General features: G+C 37.8%; 1 protein-coding gene across 4 annotated transcripts in view; it reads left to right on the top strand.

Annotated features, from left to right (window-relative positions):
* pcm1 (pericentriolar material 1) overlaps positions 1 to 21,368 on the top strand; it is a 135,379-nt gene that overhangs the window by 34,565 nt on the left and 79,446 nt on the right. For all 4 annotated transcript variants that reach the window (XM_059989291.1, XM_059989293.1, XM_059989292.1 and 1 more), the window contains 5 exons: positions 4,076 to 4,268; positions 9,794 to 9,976; positions 10,282 to 10,466; positions 20,587 to 20,807; positions 21,197 to 21,342. In XM_059989291.1, coding sequence (XP_059845274.1) covers positions 4,076 to 4,268; positions 9,794 to 9,976; positions 10,282 to 10,466; positions 20,587 to 20,807; positions 21,197 to 21,342 — 928 coding nt within the window. The remainder of the gene's footprint in view (positions 1 to 4,075; positions 4,269 to 9,793; positions 9,977 to 10,281; positions 10,467 to 20,586; positions 20,808 to 21,196; positions 21,343 to 21,368) is intronic.

Here is a 21,368-nt window from a genome sequence, read left to right on the forward strand (position 1 = left end):
AAGAGGTCTGTCACTTGACCAGGTTCATTACCCAGAATTAGATCCAGTATAGCCTGTCCTCTCGTCGGCTGGTCCACGTACTGTGTCGGGAATCCTTCTTGAACACACCTGACAAATTCAGCCCCATCTATCCCCCTTGCACTCAGGAGGTGCCAGTCAATACGAGGGAAGTTGAAATCACCCATAACTACTACCCTGTATTTCCTGCTCCATTCTAAAATCTGCCTGCTTATCTGCTCCTCGGTGTCCCGAGGGCCATTTGGGGGCCTATAGACTACTCCCAGCACATTGATTCCTTCCTATTTCTGACTTCCACCCAGACTGACTCCATTGACACTCCCTCTGCAGCGTCCTCCCTTTCTATAGCTGTGATACGATCTCTGACCAGCAATGCCACTCCCCATCCCCCTTCTCTACCTCCCATCCTATTCCTTTTAAAACACCGGGACCTGCATCATACAATCCTGTCCTTCCTCCAACCAAGTTTCAGTAACGGCCACAACATTGTAGTTCCACATACTAATCCATGCTCTAAGTTCATTCTCCTTGTTCCTACTACTCCTAGCATTGAAATAGACACATTTCAACCCCTTTAACTGGTTACAATTATGTTCTGTCCCTTGCCTGTCCTTCCTCATTAATTCAGAACTCTTAGCATCATGCCCTTGTCCTTCTACCTTAATCCTTGCATTCACATTCTGATTCCCACCCCCCTGCCAAATTAGTTTAAACCCTCCCTAACAGTTCTATCAAACCTGTCCACCAGGATATTGGTCCCCCTGGGATTCAAGTGCAACCCATCTTTTTTGTACAGGTCACACCCGCCCCAAAAGAGGTCCCAATGATCCAGAAATCTGAATCCCTGCCCCCTGCTCCAATCCCTCAGCCATGCATTTATCCTCCACCTCATTCTATTCCTATTCGCACTGTCGTGTGGCACGAGCAGTAATCCTGAGATTACTACCTTTGAGGTCCTGCTTTTCAACTTCTTTCCTAACTCCCTGTAGTCTTCTTTCAGGACCTCTTCCCTTTTCCTTCCTATGTCATTGGTACCAATATGTACCACAACCTCTGGCTATTCTCCCTCCCACTGCAGGGTATCTTGGACGCGATCAGAAACATCCCGGACCCTGGCACCTGGGAGGCAAACTACCATCCAAGTTTCTTTCCTGCGTCCACAGCCTCGCCTGTCTGAACCCCTGACTATAGAGCCCCCTAACACTACTGCCTTCCTCTTCCTTGCCTACCCTTATGAGCCACTGGGCCAGACACTGTGCCAGAGGCACGGCCACTGTTGCTTCCCCCAGGTAGGCTGTCCCCCCGCCAACAGTACTTAAACAGGAGTACTTATTGTCAAGGGGTACAGCCACAGGGGTACTCTCTAGTACCTGATTCTTCCTCTTCCCCCTCCTGACTGTGACCCATTTCTCTGTCTCCTGTGGTCCTGGAGTGACCACCTGTTTGTAACTCCTCTCTATCACCTCCTGACTCTCCCTGACCAGATGAAGGTCATCGAGTTGCATCTCCAGTTCCCTAACACGGTCCCTTTGGAGTTGCGTCTCGATGTACCAGGTGCAGATGTGGCCATCCGAGGCGCCGGGAAACTCCAGGACCTCCTACATCTGACACCGACCACAGAAAACTGGCCTCACACACATACTACCTCCTTTTGCAATCAACAACTGCCTCACCTCGTCCCATTACCGCCGAAACCTGTGGAGTCAAAGCCCTTTCATTCTGCTGCCCGCTGGATATGGCTGCCTTCTTTTTAAACTGTTCACGTTCAACTGGCTGACGTTACGCGCCTGCTCAGTCTGGCCTCTCTCTTCCCCCGAGAACTCAAAATGTCTTCTCACTGGAAATCCTTAGGTGCTCTCCTTCTGCTTTCTTGTTCCGAATCCTGTTGGGTCTCTAAAGTAATAATCATAACTTGCTGTCATTCCCATATGCAGATATTACGAACCCCGTAAATGGGTGTCTTACCAGCAAAGATAGGAGTAGCCATTGGAGTCTGGTGTTACTATTTTTAACAGTATTTATTAGTAAAAATACACAGAAAGATATCAATGCAAATATACAGATAATATACATTGTCAATACTAAACCTAAAAGTGCGGGTATAATAATCATCAATAAGAAATAAGCTCTATTGTTGTCTAGGGGATAATGAATTGTCCGATGGAAATATAAAGTTCGTTTCAGTTCACACAGGCTGCCGTCGTTTGTTTGTCACTGTGTTGCAATTGTTGGGGAGAGAGAGAGAAATAGAAGAATGGGAACAATTACCGCTATTGTTTTTGCCAACATTCCTTTATGATTTCCATCCGTCGGTGTCTCGTTGTTGTGGCCGTTCAAGTATGACCTCTCCTTTAGCTAAACCGTTCTTCCATGATGAGCCCGCCACCCAGGCAAGGGAGGACGCACACGAGCTCTCACCGGCTTTCGCTATAAAATGCTGTCACTGGATTTCTAGCGTTTCTCCTGGTGCGTCTGAGGGGTATTCTCCAGACCCCTCTTTTATCCTCACTCACGGGGTCTCAGATGTCAATCAGATTGGGATGATGCAATCCCTCAACCAGACCACTCTGGTTGTCCCCTGAGGGGTTTCAATGACTAGTACAGTACTCAATACACAATTCCTTCTCCAAGAGACAATAGCAGTAATCAGTGGTTCCATTCCGCCTTTGTTAGGAGACATTCCACCTTGTTGTGTATTCTGCGTTGTCTATAACAACTGTCTTTGCTGTGATCCAGCGTCTCTCTCTCTCTCTCATTTCCTGACATGCTGTGTATCTCTCTCATTTCCTGGGTCTCAGACCCGAAATAATAGCGATCTTACGATTCTCAAAAAGTTGGGGGGGGTGGCGGGGGCGACTTTGCTCCCTTCATTCATAACACAGAGTAGCAGAATTATTAGAATTATTTTAAAAAATATGAATGCAATGTAAGATCGACAATTTCAGAGCAAAATTTTGTTAAATGTATTTTTCAAGGTAATTGTTGCATGTCATGTTACTATCACTTAAGCTACAATGCGTAGTTAAGGTAATTACTATTGTTCGAGGATTGGCAGAGATGTGTATTTTGATGCAGAAGCGGAAGTTTGGCTCATTTGCAATTAAAATATTGGCAGACAAAACATTTTGTTTCTTCAGAAACACTTCCATCAGTTACTTTTTTTAAAGTGACATTCATCATGCTCAGAAAACCTAAATATTCTTAATGTAGAATGCTCTTTGGAATTAGATAAATGCATTGGTTGATTAGATTGTGATAATCATTTCAAACAGATGCTCCTGCCATCTAATGCCATTGTTCTGACTTCAACTAATTTAAAATTTAAACCCTAGCTCTTTAAATTTAACAGTTTAATCATTGTTAAAATTATGTTTGTACTAGTCTGTTTTAGGCTTGATACTTTTGACCCATTTTTTTTCAACACCCCACCCCCGTGCCCATTTTTGGTGAGTGACTTGTAGGGAATTATCTTGCTGGTCTGCCCATTTCTAAGATTTCCTACAGAAGAACCTTGTAATGATGTGGTGCATGAACTTGTCAGTATGCCCTTGTTGGCTTTTTAAGAATAACCTATTCAAATATACTTTTTCATGCACTTTCCACATTGCCTTGTAAATATTTCCAATTGAAACACTGAAGAAGCAATTTCTCATCGGCCTTGACTACTGAGCATGCTGTATAGTGTTTCTTGACAGTTCACATTTTTTTCCTCATAATATGGTCTATCTAGATTTTTTTCTGCATAAAGGCACACAGTCATTTTTGAAAGTGATTTAGTCTATCTATTTAGAAGGTAACTCAAATATTTCATATCTTGTTTGTGAATACTGTACATTATGTGTATGTTTTAATAAGTACATTGCTCTAAATAACTATTTGCCTCTATGCCAAGCTTATGGCTATTAGTTTAACATGGTATTTTTCCATTCAGATACCTGAATGTGATGACACTATTTTTTTTTTCACAACACCATTGTCATAATGATACAGCGCCAAGGTACAGATAGTCTTATTTAATAAAATTGTGGAGGTCTAAAAATGAGTTTTGTTTTTTTAGTTTCCTCTAGTGCCCCTGGCATATCTGGCACATCTCTCAGAAGTGATCAAAGTGTTCCTCTTTCTGCACCAAAAGATGTTACAATCAACAGGGAACCCAACAGCTTGGCATCCTCAGCATGTGTTTTGGATTCCATTCCCTCTCAGCATAATAGTGATGCAGAAGATAAAGCTAATCCAAGAAAGAAATTGAAGTATGATTCAAAACTGCATGTCTTTGAAACTGATAGTTTGCTTCATTATGGAACACTTAAGAATGTTGTATTCACCATGATAACTTGTGCTGTGGTTGAGTCTTGTCATTAGAAATAATGTATTGGTTATATCTTTTATGTATTCATTTTTAAGCATGTATTAGAAGGCTGAGTTTCAGAATTTTAATGATTGGACTCCACTTTGATAAGAAGGGCAGTGGAGATAAAGCATAAATATGCCCATTATTCCATTATATCAGGATGGTAGTTTCTGATTCTGATATTTTAAAGCTAATTTTCTCTAGTTTTAAATTTGCATGGTTGAAAACAATACACGAAGCAGGTAGATCCAGCAGTTAAATAAGTACACAGAAAATACTGGAGGAACTCAGCAAGCCATGCAGCATCTGTGGAAAAGAGTATAATTAACATTTTGTTCTGAGTCCCTTCATTAAGACTGGAGAAAAAAAGATAAGCAGCCAGAGGTAGAAGGTGGGGGGAGAGGAAGAAGAAACAAAGTGATAGGTGAAATTGGGAAGGGGGGGGGAGGGGTGAAGTAAAGAGCTGGGAAGTTGATTGGTGAAAGGAATACAGAGCTGGAGAAAGGGGAATCTGATAGGAGAGAACAGCAGGCCATGGAAGAAAGAAAAGGGGGAGGAGCACCAGAGAGAGGTGATGGGCAGGTAAGGAGATAAGGTGAGAGTGGGAATGGTGAGAGAGGGGGCATTACTGGAAGTTCGAGAAATTAATGTTGATGCCATCAATTTGAAGGCTACCCAGACAGAATATAAAGTGTTGCTCCTTTGACCTGAGTGTGGCCTGATCACGACAGTGGAGGAGACCATGGTCTGACATGCCAGACTGGGAATGGGAAGTGCAATTAAAGTGGTTGGCCACTGGGAGATCCTGGTCTACCAACCTACGTCGGATCTTACCGATACTGGAGCACAGGATACATTTGATGATTCCAATAAATTCACAAGTGAAGTGTGTCGCCTCACCTGGAAGGACTGTTTTGGGTCCTGAATGGTAGTGAGGGAGGAGGTGTATGGGCAGGTGTAGCACTTGTTCTGCTTGCAAGGATAAGTGCCAGGAGGGAGATCAGTGGGGAGAGATGAATGGACAAGGGAGTTGTGTAAGGAGTGATCCCTGTGGAAAGCAGAAAGTTGGGGGGAAGGGAAAGATGTGCTTGGTGGTGACATTCCATTGGAGATGGTGGAAGTTACGGAGAATTGTTTGCTGGATGCGGAGGCTGGTGGGGTAGTAGGTGAGGACAAGAGGAACCCTATCCCAGGTAGGGTGGGGGCAGACATGCATGAAATGGAAGAGAAAACATTTTTCCCTGCCTCAAAGGAACATACCTATGTTGAAGTCCATGCAAATGTTCGCTGGCCAATTTTCTGCTGTGCATTTCCCTGAGAACATCTGATCCCAATTTATGCTCCCAAGTTCCTGCCTAATAGCATCATATTTTCCCCTACCCCAATTAGGATGGTTGGGTTAATGAACCATGTTGTACAAAAGATGTAGAAAATCTAGTTAAGAAGAAAATAAAAGCTTACAGAAGGTTCAAGAAACTAGGTACTGTTAGAGCTCTAGAAAATTATGATGTTGCTAGGAAGGAACTTAAGAATGGAATAAGGAGAGCCAGAAGGGCCATGAGAAGGCTTTGGTGAACAGGTTTAAGGAAAACCCCAAAGCATCTACAAGTATGTAGGACCAATCAGATGCGATAGTAGAAATGCGCTTGGAGTCGGAGGAGGTAGTGGAGGTATTTAATGAATACTTTGCTTCAGTATTCACCAGCGAAAAAGACCTTAGCAGTTGTAGGAATGACTTACGGTAGACTGAAACACTTGAGCATCTTGACACTAAGAAAGAGGATGTGCTGGAGCTTTTGAAAAACATTAAGTTAGATAAGTGCAAACACGAGGAAATCTGCAGATGCTGGAAATTCAAATAACACACAAAATGCTGGTGGAACACAGCAGGCCAGGCAGCATGTATAAGGAGAGGCACTGTCAACATTTCGGGCCGAGACCCTTCGTTAGGACTAACTGAAAGGAAAGATAGTAAGAGATTTGAAAGTAGTGGGGGAGGGGAAAATGAGAAATGATGGGAGAATACCGGAGAGGATGGGAGGAAGCTAAGAGCTGGAAAGGTGATTGGTTTAAGTGATACAGAGCTGGAGAAGGGAAAGAATCATGGGATGAGAGGCCTCGGGAGAAAGGGGGGCGGGGGGAAGCACCAGAGGGAGATGGAGAACAGGCAAACAACTAAATATGTCAGGGATGGGGTAAGAAGGGGAGGAGAGGCATTAACAGAAGTTAGAGAAGTCAATGTTCATGCCATCAGGTTGGAGGCTACCCAGCCGGTATATAAGGTGTTGTTCCTCCCAACCTGAGTGTGGCTTCATCTTGACAGTAGAGGAGGCCATGGATAGACATATCAGAATGGGAATGGGGCGTGGAATTAAAATGTGTTGCCACTGGGAGATACTGCTTTAGTTAGATAAGTCACTGGTACTGGATGAGATATACCCCAGGCTACTGTGGGAAGTGAGGGAGGAGATTGTGGAGCCTCTTGCGATGATCTTTGCATTGTCAATAGGGACGGGAGAAGTACTGGAGGATTGGAGGTTTGCAAATGTTGTTCCTTTGTTCGTGAAAGGGAGTGGAGATCACCCAGGAAATTATAGACCAGTGAGTCTGACTTTTAAAGGATAACGGATAAAGTGAGAGTAATGGAGCATGTGAAGGCCCTGCCCTGATGAAAGCTACAATTATTACTTGGCAACGCAGTAGGTTAATTATTGAAATACATACGTTTCTTAAGCATTTTACATGCGTAGAAATGTAAAATAGATACTATATACTAAGGCAAATGTTTGACTAACTGATGCTAAATAATGCCACATGTCCTTGTTCCGACTAAAGACAGACTCGGGAATGGAACTCGTTCATAACCCGGGGATTGCATGTACTTTTAAATCATCTCTAGATTACTTATAATACCTAATACAATGTAAATGCTATGTTAATAGTTGGTATACTGTATTGTTTGGGGAATAATGACAAGAAAAAAAAGCCTATGCATGCTCGAACAACAAGTGCCGTAAGAAGGGCCGGCTGTATATAGGATCTTGGTCAGGCCCCACTTGGAGTACTGTATTCAGTTCTGGTCACCTCACTACAGGAAGGATATGGACACTATGGAGAGAGTGCAGAGGAGACTTAGGAGGATATTGCCTGGATTGGAGGGCGTACCTTATGAGAATAGGTTGAGTGTACTTGGCCTTTTCTCCTTACAGTGCCAGAGGAGGAGAGGTGACCTGATAGAGGTGTATAAGATGATGAGGGGCATTGATCATGTGGATAGCCAGAGGCTTTTTCCCAGGGCTGAAATGGCTAACATGAGGGGGCAGAGTTTTAAGGTGCTTGGAAATAGGTATCGGGGGGGATGTCAGGGGTAAGTTTTTCACACAGAGTGTGCGTGGAATGCACTGCTGGCAGTGGATATAATAGGGTTTATTAAGTGGCTGTTAGGTACATGAAAATTAGAAAAATAGAGGGCTATGCGATAGGGAAATTCTAGTAGGCAGTTTCTAGAGTAGGTTACATGGTTGGCACAACCATGTGGGCCGAAGGGCCTGTTATGTGCTGTAAATTTCTGTGTTCTTTGTCTCATGAATGTTGAGGATTTAGAAGATTGGACCAATGGGATTGATAAGGGCATGACAGTAAACATTTACAAAGTTCAAAATAAATTTATTATCAAAGTTATTGTATACAACTCTGAGATTTATTTTTTTGTGGGCAAGCACAGTAAGTACAAGAAACACAATAGAAAGACCACGCCCAACAGGACAGTCAACAATCATTTTGCAAAGAATCATGCAAATACAAAGGGAACAGTAAAATAAATAAATAAGTTGTAAGTATTGAGGACATGAGTTGAAGAGTCCTTGAAAATGAATCCAGTTCAATGGGAACAGTTTAGTGATAAGCAAGTGAAGGCCCTCTGGTTCAACTGCCTGATGGTTGAGGGGTAATAAGTGATCCTCAACCGGGTGGTGCTGCTCTTGAGACTCCTTTCTTGATGGCAGCGTTGCCTGGATGGTGAGGGAGGAGTCTCCTTGGTAATGGATTTTGCTTTCCTGCAACAATGCTCTGTGTAGATGTGCTCAATGTTGGGGAGGACTTTACCCGTGATAGACTGTGACGTATTCATGCAACCAGTCAATACACTCTCCACCATGTGTCGGATGCCATGCTGCATCTTCACAAACTTCTAAGAATGTCGAGACACTGTTGTGCTTTTCTTGTAATAGCAGAACTACTGGTTCCAGAACAGATCCACTGAAATGATAACATAAAGGAATTTTAGCTGATGTTCTCCACCTCTGATCCCCTGGTGAGGACTAGCTTATGGAGCTCTGGTTTCTTCCCCCTGAAGTCAATAATTAGCTCCTTGGTCTTGCTGACATTGAGAGGTTGTTGTTGTGGCACCACTCAGCTAGACTTTCATTCTCCCTTCTATATGTTGATTCATCACCACCTTTGATTTGGCAGTGGTGTCGTTAGCATCTTGATTATAGCATTGGAGCTGTGGGTAGCCTCACAATCATAAGTGTAAAGCGAGTAGAGCAGGGGGCTAAGTACACAGCCTTGGATGCAGTTGTGCTGAAGGAGATTGTGGTGGAGATGTTGTTGCCCTTTCAAACTTTCTGGGGTCTGCAAGTAAGGAAATTGAGATTCCAGTTGCACAAGGAGGTATTGAGGCTTAAGACTTGTGAGTTATTGATTAGTTTTGAGGGGCTGATAGTAATGAATGCTGAGTTGTAGCCAATGTTGATGTCTGCATCTTTGTTGACCAGATGTTCTAGGATTGAATGAAGAGCCGATGAAATGGCATTTGCTGTTGCTCTGTTGTGGTGGTAGCATATTGGAATGAATACAAGTCACTTCTTAGGTGACAGTTGATGTGTTTCATCACTGACCTCTCAAATCACTTCATCACAGTGGATGTAAGTGCTACTGGTCGACGGTCGATAGTCGATGAGGTAGGATACTGCATTTGTAATTGTGGGTCCTGCATGGTAAGATGGACCAGAAAGTTATAAGATCCAGGGTGAGCTAACCAATTGGAATTGTGGAAAGCACCAACAGGAACCACACAAAAAACAACAGTGTGGTCCAAAGGTAGACACCTAGAAATCTTGGATCAGTGCTAATTTTTACCCATTATGTTAGTGTTTGAATCCCTGATTTTTTAACTCCACATACAGCTGTTTTAGATAAGTGACCATAGCCCATTTATGTTCTCTATAATTTTCTGTTAATTATCCAATCCAGGATCTACCATCTAGTACATGCTTTGGATTGTAGCTTTTGGGAGAATGAATAGATGACTATTGATTGTGTCACTGATGCATTAGTATTTATCTAGCTTTATTTAAATTGCAAGCAAGTTTATTTAGCTGTAATAAAGTTATGCCATACTCAATATAAAATGATTTTTTTCAGAAAACTAAAGGAAGTTCACAAGCGACTGAATGAATTACGTGAATTAATTGATTACTATCAGCAGACTTCAGATATGATGACTGATGCTGTTAATGAAAATAAGAAAGAGGATGAAGATGAGACTGAGGAAGAGTCTATGTACTGTTCTGATCAGGAGAATGCAGAAACTGTCACAAACATCAGGTGGGAAAATATAAATATTAGGATAAGTGTTGCTGTTTAATGTGGTATTTAGCAGAAACCGCAAAAGAAAAAAAAGTGGATGTACAAACTATGTTGGATGCTGTGATGGTATAGATTTGTCTTCAGCCAAGAATGCATGAGTAGCATCCTTTGCCAATCGTATTTCGCTTCTGAGTGCTGTTTCACTGATGCTGAAACAATAAAGTACTATGCTTATTGGCTTTGATTTAAGATTGTATATCAAGGTTGACAAAGTATTTTAAGCATTGTTTACATTTATAATCTAGTATCTGTTATTGCTGTAGAAACCCACGAAGGGGTAATTGGACAGATTTTGGTAGTAATTCCAGGATAGTGACACGAAATGGATCCAATAACCGGAATGGGAGATTGCTGAACACAGACTGCGAAGTCAATAATAGACCAACAAATGTACAGACTTTGAATGTGCTACCTCCATCAGCTGAGGCTCATATAAGCTATGATGAAAGTGAGTTCATTTATTGACTTTGTGATATATTAGTCATTTGTCTCTTATAGCCATAACTTGACGGGAGCTCTTAAAAACCTAAAACAAACTGGCACTTAATATAAAACAAAATACAAAATTTAAAGCTAGAAAAAAAACCTGATATGTTTAGCAGATCAGCCAGTGTTTCTGGATATAAACAATATTACCTGTAAGATTAATGGTCTTATTTGAAGAGGAAAAATTAGAAACAATACAACCTTCTGTGGCAGTGAACAAATGGTGTGATCTGTGACCAGGTGGAGATCAGGAGAAAGATAATAGCACAAAAAGTAGTCATATTGTCTGAAAGAGGCTGAGACAGTTTAGTGAATAAAACTGAATTAAGATGCATTCTATATCTTTGTCTTTATCCCAGTTAGCTTCCATTTGCTGTGATATGCTAAATCTGTAAGGGAAAAAATGCTGTACAGGCAGTCCCCGAGTTACGAACGTCTGACTTACGAATGGAGGAAGGAGAATACTGTTCTCCATTTTAAGTCATTGCCATTAACACTGTGTTGACTGTGTAACTTTGTATTTGGATTAAATTTTTCTCAGCAAGATTCACCCTGACACCACCCCCCTCCCCCCCTTTTCCAGTCAGCACCACTCCCAGTTGTCCCATTTAACCTGTCTCAGTGCAGGTGGAATTTAGGATCCGGGGGAGCTCAGGTCAGGATCCGCAGGATCTGCCGCCTGTGGCTGCTGCTGAATCCACAGTGTTTCTGTTTCGTTGATGGAAAAAGATCATGATTGAAAATAAAGTGGGGGTCAGCAGGAGACACTCATGGAGTGAGCACTGTTTCAGATTCGCTCCATTATCTTTACTTTTCTCAACCTATGATCACCCTTATTTAACTTACTTTTGCCTACACCAAAAGATTCTTGCTACTTTTTTGGACTTATCTTTAAGAGTTTATTGTGAATTTTTGAAGAAATGAATACAGAAATGGCTCTTAGATCTAAAGGGCGAGAACCTGGGAAGGATCGTGACGGGAGCGGGAAGAAGAAAAAGACTGATCCTAAGCGCACTGAATTGACTTATGAAATATTATTAGAGGTTTTAAATGAAAAATTTGAAGAACGACGACAAACTTTTAAACAAGATATAAAGGCTTTTCAAGATTATATGGATAAGACGGATTCAGTAGTTAACCAGCAGCAAGTTCTAATCGCAACTTTGCAAGAGGATGCTCGGAAGCGAGACTTGATAATTGAAAAACTGGAGCAGAAATTACTTTTGACAATTAAACAGGTGGAAACACTTAAAGCCAAGAGTGTCGACTTTGAGAATCGGTCCAGAAGACAGAACTTGCGCATACTTGGTCTCCCGGAAGGTATTGAACAAGGGGACCCCTCAAATACTTTGCTCAACTTTTAAAGGATGCGTTCCCTTCTGTATTCCCAGACAGTCCTCCATTACTTGATCGCGCTCACAGAATTATGCGTCGATCACCAAGTGCTTCAGCTAAACCACCGGTTGTAATTGTCCGATTTCACTATGTGCATGTTAAAGAGCAACTTATTTGTGTGGCTCGACGTGTAGGGATGGTCAAATTTCAAGATCACAATTTTCGATTAGTGGAAGATTTTAGACCAGAAGTAATGAAGGCAAGGCTTCTTTTTAAGCCTCTGATGTCCGAATGTTATGAGAAAAATCTAAAACCTGCGCTCTTATACCCTGCGAAGCTCAGAATCTCGCCTCCGAATGCACCACGGCGTGTTTTCCTTTCTACATCTGAAGTGAGAAGCTTTCTGAATGAGAACTTCCCTACTGCTACGGATTCTCATCTCTAATAAATGAGTGATTTTGATCATGCAAGATGGTTTTTGTTTTCAAAACTAGATTTTGTTTCTGGCTATTGGTGTAGGTTTACTCTATATTTTATATTCTAATTAAAGTAGGTTTTTTTTTGACATACTAATCTTTTTATTTTACTTCAACCACTGTACTTTATCTTTAGTCATTATTATTAATCCTTTGAAGGTGAATTTTTTTTTACTAAGATGGCGGTTTCTTTAAAATATTTCTGGCTTTTTTTGATTTCGCCATTTTTTTCCTCTCGTCTTCTTCCTATAATGCATTTCTTATCACAGTTTAAATTTTTTTTTGTTTGTTTGTGTTTTAACCCAATTTAAAAGTTACTAGTGATTATATTTTTGTTTTTTTTTACTGTCAATTATATTAAGAAGTTTGGTTTTAGCATGGTGATTATTATTTCTTTAGAGTTTGGGTGGATCTTTTTTTTTATCCTTTATATACGGAGTTGTCTTCTGCTGATATGGGGGTAGATTTAGTTTCATCTCTCCTTTTTCCCAGCCTTTTCCTGGCTGGGGTGGTCTTTCTTCCTCTTGGGTGGGGGGTGGGTTTTTTTTTGTTTTTCTAAATCTTATGTTCCTTACATCAGTTTTTTTTTTGGTTTCTTCATTTGGGCTGATTTTAAACTACTGAAACGTCCACGATGTCATCACTTCCGGGTCCGCCCCTTACTTTTGTTCCTCTTGCGGGTGCATGAGTTCATAATTTGGTTAACCCTTTATATACCAAAGGGTTGATTTCAGAAATATGGCTCAGACCATTAATTTTGTCTCTTGGAATACTAATGGCTTAAACCGTCTGATTAAACGGAAAAAGATTTTCAAAGTATTCCAAAGACTTAATGCTCATATTATTTTTGTACAAGAAACTCATGTGAGGAAAGAGGACAATTATCGCTTTTTTAGGTTTTGAAGGATTCAACAGTACCATTCAAATTCAAATGCTAAAGTAAAGGGAGTTTCAATTTTTATTGACTCCTCTGTTGCATTTGTCTAACACGATATCTTTTCGGATCCGAATGGTAGATTTTTGTTAATGACTGGCTTACTTTTTAACAAAAAGGTTGCTAAGGTTAATGTTTATGCTCCAAATGTAGATTGTCCTGATTTTTTTAAGTCCTTATTTACTTCTCTACCTAATCTAAATGAATATAAGTTAATAATGGGTGGTGACTTTAATTGTTTAAATCCTTTGATGGACAAATCTACATCTACTTAGACTTTATCTAATAAGTCGGCCACTTGTATTAACTCTTTTTTGACTGATAATGGAATTTTTGATATTTGGAGATTTCAGCATTCTAAGGACAAAGTTTTTTTTCATTTTTCTCACATGTTTATCATTCCTACTCGAGAAATGATTATTTTTTTATTGACTCTTGTTTTATTCCATCGGTAATTGGTTGTAATTATGATATTATATCCATCTCTGACCATGCTCCATTAAAACTTTCGATTAAATTTACGGACACAGCTTCTAGTGCTAGACAATGGCGATTTGATTCCACCTTACTGCAATTTATGAAGGAACAGATCGATTTCTTCTTTTCAACTAATTCCACGGATGATATTTCTTGCGGAACACTTTGGGACACTTTTAAAGCATATATACGTGGACAGATTATCTCCTACTCTGTTGGTCTGAGGAAATGCATTAAGAAGGAAACTCTTTTATTGGATGATAAAATTAAAGAGATTGACAAGAAATATTCGATTACTCCTAGTAAGGAGCTTTACAAACAAAGGGTTGAACTTCAAACAGAACATAATTTATTACTTACATCTTCAATTGAAAATCAATTAATGAAAACCAGATCTGATTTTTATATACATAGTGATAAATCGGGTAAACTGTTAGCTAGGTCAATTGAAGAATGCTTTGGTTAAACGTCAAATTACTAAGATCCGTCAGCAGAATGAGAATTTGCCATTTAACCATGATGAGATAAACAAATCATTTCAAGATTTTTATACCTCCTTGTATCATTCCGAATTCCCTCATGATCATAATACCATGTGTGATTTTCTTGGGAAATTGAATTTTCCAAAATTATCATCAGATGATCTTTCAATATTAGAAACTCCTATTACGGATGCAGAAATTAAAGGGGTTATTTCCTCTATGAATTCTGGGAAAGCAGCAGGTCCAGATGGGTACACAGTAGAATTTTTAAAATGTTTTTCTGCTACTCTTTCTCCTTGGTTATGCAGGGTTTTTGAAGAAGCAATTAGATTAGGCAATCTGCCACAATCTTTTTATAGAGCTTCCATTTCTTTAATATTGAAGAAAGATAAAGACCCTACTGACTGTGCATCCTATAGACCAATATCTTTATTGAATGTAGATTCCAAGATCTTTTCCAAGTTATCCAGGCTGGAGAAGGTATGACCCCAAATTATTTCGGAAGATCAAACTGGTTTTATTAAAAATCGCTATTCTTTTTTCAATGTTAGGAGATTATTGAATATTGTTTATACTCCTTCACATAGCACTTCAGAATGTGTCATTTCATTAGATGCGGAGAAAGCATTTGATAGAGTTGAATAGCCATACTTATTTAATGTGCTTGAGAAGTTTAATTTTAGTCCGACATTCATTTTCTGGATTAAACTGATATACTCCAGTAGCCTCGGTGCTTACTAACAATCAAAGATCTCCCTTTTTTTGTTTATTTCGGGGTACTAGACAAGGCTGTCCTCTTAGTCCATTATTATTTGATATTGCTTTAGAACCCTTGACAATTGCTATCAGAGAATCACAGAACATTTTTGGCATTAATCGTGGGACAGATATACATAAGCTATCATTATATGCAGATGATTTATTATTATTTATTTCTGATCCTGAGAAATCCATTCCTGCAGTTATATCATTGTTGGCTCAATTTAGTGATTTTTCCGAGTATAAATTAAATCTTAATAAGAGTGAATTGTTTCCTTTAAATAGACAGGTTCCAATTTATGGAAATTTACCTTTTAAATTAGTTAATGACTCTTTTATTTACTTAGGGATTAAAATCACAAAAAACTATAAGGACTTATTTAAGGTTAATTTTTTACCCTTAATTGATCAGATTAAATGTTTGTTTACTAAATGGTCACCAGTATCTTTATCTCTGATAGGTCTGATTAATGCTATTAAGATGGTTATTTTACACAATTTTTTATATATATTTCAAGCGGTACCAATTTTTATTCCGAAATCTTTTTTTGCTAATGTTGATTCAAAAATTTCCTCATATATATGGCAGAATAAAAATCCTAGATTAGGTAAAAAATATTTACAGAAGGCAAGGAAGGAAGGCGGATTGGCATTGCCTAATTTTAGATTTTATTATTGGGCAGTTAATATCTGATATTTGATATGTTGGCTAAAAGATTGGGATATATCTTTTAGCCCTCATTGGGTGAATCTGGAAATTAAATCTGTACAAGGATTTGCATTGGGTTCTATTTTAGGGACTTCTCTTCCCTTTGCTCTTTCTAAGTTGCCGAAACGAATTGACAACCCGATAGTTAAACATACTTTACGTATATGGTTTCAATTTCGGAAATTTTTTGGGTTGACTCAGTTTGTTTTAAATATTCCTATTGTGTCCAATTGCTTTTTTTATCCTTCTATTATAGACCAAGCTTATTCAGCTTGGAAGACTAAAGGATTACTACGATTTCCGATTTATTTTTGGATAATTGTTTTATGTCTTTTGAACAATTATCTAATAAATATAATTTGCCTAGATTTCATTTTTTTAGATATTTACAGATTAGGAATTTCTTAAATACTGTACTTCCTACTTTTCCAAATTTTGTGTCTTCAGGTATTTTGGAGAATTTGTTTGAACTAAATCCTTGTCAGAAAGGGCTAATATTAAAACTTTATAATATAATTATGAAGATTCGTTCAGAGCCCTTCTATAAGATTAAAAATGATTGGGAAAGAGAACTTAACCTTACTATCCCTATTGAGAATTGGGATAAAATTCTTCAATTAGTTAATACATCATCTATATGTGCTAAACATTCATTAATACAGTTTAAGATTGTGCATAGGGTTCATATGTCCAAGGATAAATTGGCTCATTTTTATTCCTTTATAAATCCTATTTGTGACAGATGTCATTCTGAGATAGCGTCTTTAACTCATATGTTCTGGTCGTGTCTGCTTTTGAAAAAATATTGGAAAGACATTTTTGATATTATTTCTACGGTATTGAACATTGATTTACAACCTCATCCTATTACTGCAATTTTTGGTTTACCAATGATGGACTCACTCCATTTATCCTCTTCTGCTTGTCGAGTGATTGCATTTCTTACTTTATTGGCGAGAAGATCTATTTTGTTGAATTGGAAAGAAATTAATCCTCCTACCGTATTTCATTGGTTTTCTCAAACTATGTTATGTCTAAATTTAGAAAAAATTAGAAGTGTTGTTCTTTCTTTTCTTTTTAAATCTTTTTATTTTAACCAAACATAAATGAAACATGAATACAAAGTGTTTGAGAGTACATAATTAATAGTTTAAATAGACATTCAGATATTTAATAATAAAAATATATAACCTCCCAAACTCATAACATTGAACAAAGAAATAAAAAGAAAAAAAAAGAGAAAAAAAGAAAAAAAAACACTAACCAACATTGGCCATTGAATAATGTTAAGTACATATACAGTAGTGCCAGTAACTCCGAACCTCCATCCAAATAATTAAGGATAATATAAGTAAGGTTTAGCAAAAGACAATTCAACTCGTATGAAAATGCTGAATAAATGGTCTCCAAGTTTCTTCAAATTTAACTGAAGGGTCAAAAACAACACTTCTAATTTTTTCTAAGCTCAAACAAGAAATGGTTTGAGAAAACCACTGAAATATAGTTGGAGGATTAATTTCTTTCCAATTCAATAGAATAGATCTTCTAGCCATTAGTGTAACAAATGCAATCATTCATTGAGATGAAGAGGATAGATAACTATTATCCACCATTGGTAAACCAAATATTGCAGTAAAAGGATGCGGTTGGATATTAATATTCAGAACTCTTGAAATAATACTGAAAATATCTTTCCAGCAATTTTGTAAACAAGGACAAGACCAAAACATATGGGTTAATGAGGCAACATCAGAATGACATCTGTCACAGGTTGAATTAATATAAGAATAAAATCGAGCAAGTTTATCCTTAGACATATGAGCTCGATATACAACCTTAAATTGTATTAGAGCATGTATAGCACAAATAGAGGACGAATTAACTAATAGTAACATTTTCTCCCATTGCTCAATGGATATAAGACAATGAAGTTCTTCTTCCCACTCCTTCTTAATTTTTTCTGATACATCTGGCTGTATTTTCATAATCATATTATAAATGACAGCTACTAAACCCTTTTGACAAGGATTCAGAGCTAAAATCCTTCCCGTAATGTCCAATGGACCTAGTTTCGGAAAAGACTGTAACTCATTATACAAAAAATTTCTAACTTGCAAATATCTAAAAAAAATGAGTTTTAGGTAAATTATATTTATTAGATAACTGTTCAAAGGACATAACACTATAATCTAAAAACAAATCACGAAAACATGTTATACCTTTTGTTTTCCATAAAAAAAAAAGTTTGATCCATAAAGGAAGGCTGAAAAAAAAATTAGATACTATGGGGCATGATAGAATAAACTTATTCAAACCAAAAAATTTATGAAATTGAAACTAGATTCGCAATGTGTATTTGACTATAGGATTAGTTATATGTTTGTTCAATTTAGATAAAGAAAAAGGAAGTGAAGATCCTAAGATTGAAAACAACGAAAAGTTTTGTACAGATTTACATTCCAAATTTACCCATTGTGGGCAGGCAGTTGTAGTCAATTCTTGTGTCCAAAATATTAAATAATTGTATATTAATTGCCCAATAATAAAATCTCAAGTTTGGCAAAGCTAAACCACCTTCCTTCTTAGGCTTCTGTAAATATTTTTTGCCTAGTCTAGGATTTTTCTTCTGCCAAAGATAAGAAGATATTTTGGAGTCAATAATATCAAAAAAAGATTTAGGGATAAAAATTGGTAATGCTTGAAATAAATATAAGAATTTAGGTAATACCATCATCTTAATAGCATTAATTCTGCCAACCGATGACAAAGATAGTGGAGACCACCTGGTAGCAAGTTGCTTAATCTGGTCAATTAAGGGTAAAAAGTTAGCTTTAAATAAATCTTTGTTTTTTAGTAATTTTAATACCTAAATAAGTAAAATAATCTGTAACAACCTTAAATGGTAAATGTTTATAAATTGAAACTTGCATATTTAATGAAAATAGTTCACTCTTGTTAAAATTCAATTTATAACCAGAAAAGTTAAGAAGTGTTGTATTTGATACTTCTATTAAATTTGAAAAGATATGGAGACCGTTTATTCAATATTTTCATATGACATAATATGACCCTGTTCCAAGCCTATTTGTTTTTCCAGTTTCGATTTTATATATGTTGAGAGGATCGGAGTTGATGACACTGATGATTTTGTATTTTAGTGAGATATTATAAACAGCCCTTTTTTTTCCATTTTTTCTTTTTCTCTTTTTTCTTTTTTGTTTTTTTTTCCTTATTAGTTATTAGATTAGTTTTTTTGCATATTTTTTTCTTTTTCTTTTTTCTGTTTTTTTTAATATATATTATGATATACCTAGGTTTGCCTTGTTTATTTGTAAATTGTATCGTCCATGATTTGGGAATACTTATTTATACTGTAACCATTGCTTATGTATTCTTTCATGTTCAGTTGAAATGTGTATGTATGTAATCCCATTATCCTTGTATCAATTTTATTTTGTTGATATTAATAATAATAATAAAAAGATTGAAAAATAAAATAAAATAAAGTGGAAATAGTAAAGTGATTGGAAAGAAGTAAAACGTCATCGGTCATTGGAAAAGTGTTAAGCTACAGTCAGTCAATGATCGGAACAATTTTAAAGGATAAAGGATAAAGTGAGAATAATGGAGCATGTGAAAGGCCCTGCCCCGATGAAAGCTACAATTATTACTAAGCAATGCACTGATTTAATTATTGAAATACATATGCTTCTTAAGCTTTATATGCATAGAAAAGTAAAATATATACTATATACTAAGACAAACATTTGACTAACTGACACTAAGTAATACCGGATGTACCTGTTCTGACTTAAAGACAGACTCAGGAATGAAACTTGTTCGTAACCCAGGGACTGCCTGTAGTTGTTAAAAATCTGGCGAAAGGTGTGGGGAAGAAGCAGAACATGCCCAAGATATTTAGTAAGCCAGTGGGGACGTTGTGGAGAAAAGCAGGAATTTGCATTAGAAATTGAAGATTCTGCATTGGAACTGGCCAGTTTGGATCTAAATGGGAAAGGCATTATTTACTCCTCAAGTGTAGTGTGCCTAGTCAGAATATATGGCTTCTTGAACTTAATTTGGTCAAGCAGGAAAGTGTAAGAGGCCAAAGAGATAGATCAGACTGGGTTTGAAATGGGGTCCTCAAGTTACTGGTAACTGTAAGGTGAGGTCAATCTCACAGATAGAAAAAGGTCTTCTTCAATGAGGTCATACAATCTGTTTGGTTTCTCCAATGCAAAGGAGACCACATTGTATCCCATGATACATAAAACAAGTGAAATTTGATACATCTGAAAGATGTGTGTAGGCTTGGGATTGTGGGGGTGTTTAAAAAGGTGCTGGAATATGTGATGTGAGAGGCTTTGAGATGCCTGGATGACTTTGCCAATATGTCAGCATCCTTGTATAACATTGATGATGTTGGTTGGGAGGAGCTAAATACTGTAAGTAAAAGCTTTGAAATGATTTGACACGAAGAACAACTTAAACAATCGTACATCTCTAACACAAGAGGGCACAGTTTTAAGGTGCTTGGAAGTAGTTACAGAGGAATGTGTGGAATGTGCTGGTGGCAATGGTGGTGCAGGTGGATATGATAGGGTCTTTTAAGAAGCTCCTGGATAGGTACATGGAGCTTAGAAAAATAGAAGGCTGGGGAACCCTAGGTAATTTCTAAAGTAAGTACATGTTTGGCACAGCATTGTGGGCTGAAGGACCTGTTTTGTGCTGTAGGTTTTCTATGTTTCTAATCTGAAATAGTTTGTACAGGCAGAAGTGCAACATTTTTTTGCTCTTCCTCATGAAACTTGTGTAATGCTACTAAAGATAAAACTTAGATTTTATTTTGCTCTCTGTCTTTTAGCAAAAATGTAATGTTGATGTGAAACAACTGATTGATTACTATGCAGGTTCTCACTACAGTGACGAGAAAGATGAAGGGAAGAATGATGACGCAATACAAGAAGACGAGATGCAAGGGGGGTGTGCAAGTGAAAGTACTATGTCTAGTCGCCGAAGTAGTTTTATGGAAGAAACTGAACAGGACTTTGCAATTCAAGAAAAAATAAACAGATTAAATGCTGCCAAACAGAAGCTTAAACAATTGCAAGAGCTTGTAGCCATAGTACAAGTAAGTACAGTGCATTTTTAACAGAATGTTGCTCATTTAAGTGAGTTGAAAGTCCTTTGATACAATATAACTTCATAATAGATGTAAAGAAAATATATAATTTGCCAACTCTCCATTGTGAATATTGTTATGTATTGTGAGGAGTTGCAGTCTGAGTGCCTTTCGCATTCTGACCACTTTCCACTTTCTTTCTGACTCCTTCCCCCAGGTGTGTCTCTAAACAAGGAGGAAGCCAGTAGTCAAAATGGGGATAATGAGCAAACTTTGAAAAGTTAATGATGCATTTACAAATCTGCTACATTTCAAAAATTGCAATGCTTTAAGCATGGATTTTGAAGTGTATTTTTGCTCCCAATTTGTATATTTCTTGTGTCCAATTGTATTTGCAGGAAGTCCCAGATGGAGTTGGTATTGATGTATCTAACTTTTCTGACTTATCATTGACTGGAGATGATCAGCATGAGCAGCAACCAAACAATACAAGAACAAATGCATCTAGAAATTCAAGAGAGTTAGCATTGGGTGAAAAAGAAAGGTAAAAACTGTCACCTTTCTCCTACT

The sequence above is a fragment of the Hypanus sabinus genome, chromosome 14 (assembly GCF_030144855.1).
Source record: "Hypanus sabinus isolate sHypSab1 chromosome 14, sHypSab1.hap1, whole genome shotgun sequence".
NCBI lineage: Eukaryota > Metazoa > Chordata > Chondrichthyes > Myliobatiformes > Dasyatidae > Hypanus > Hypanus sabinus.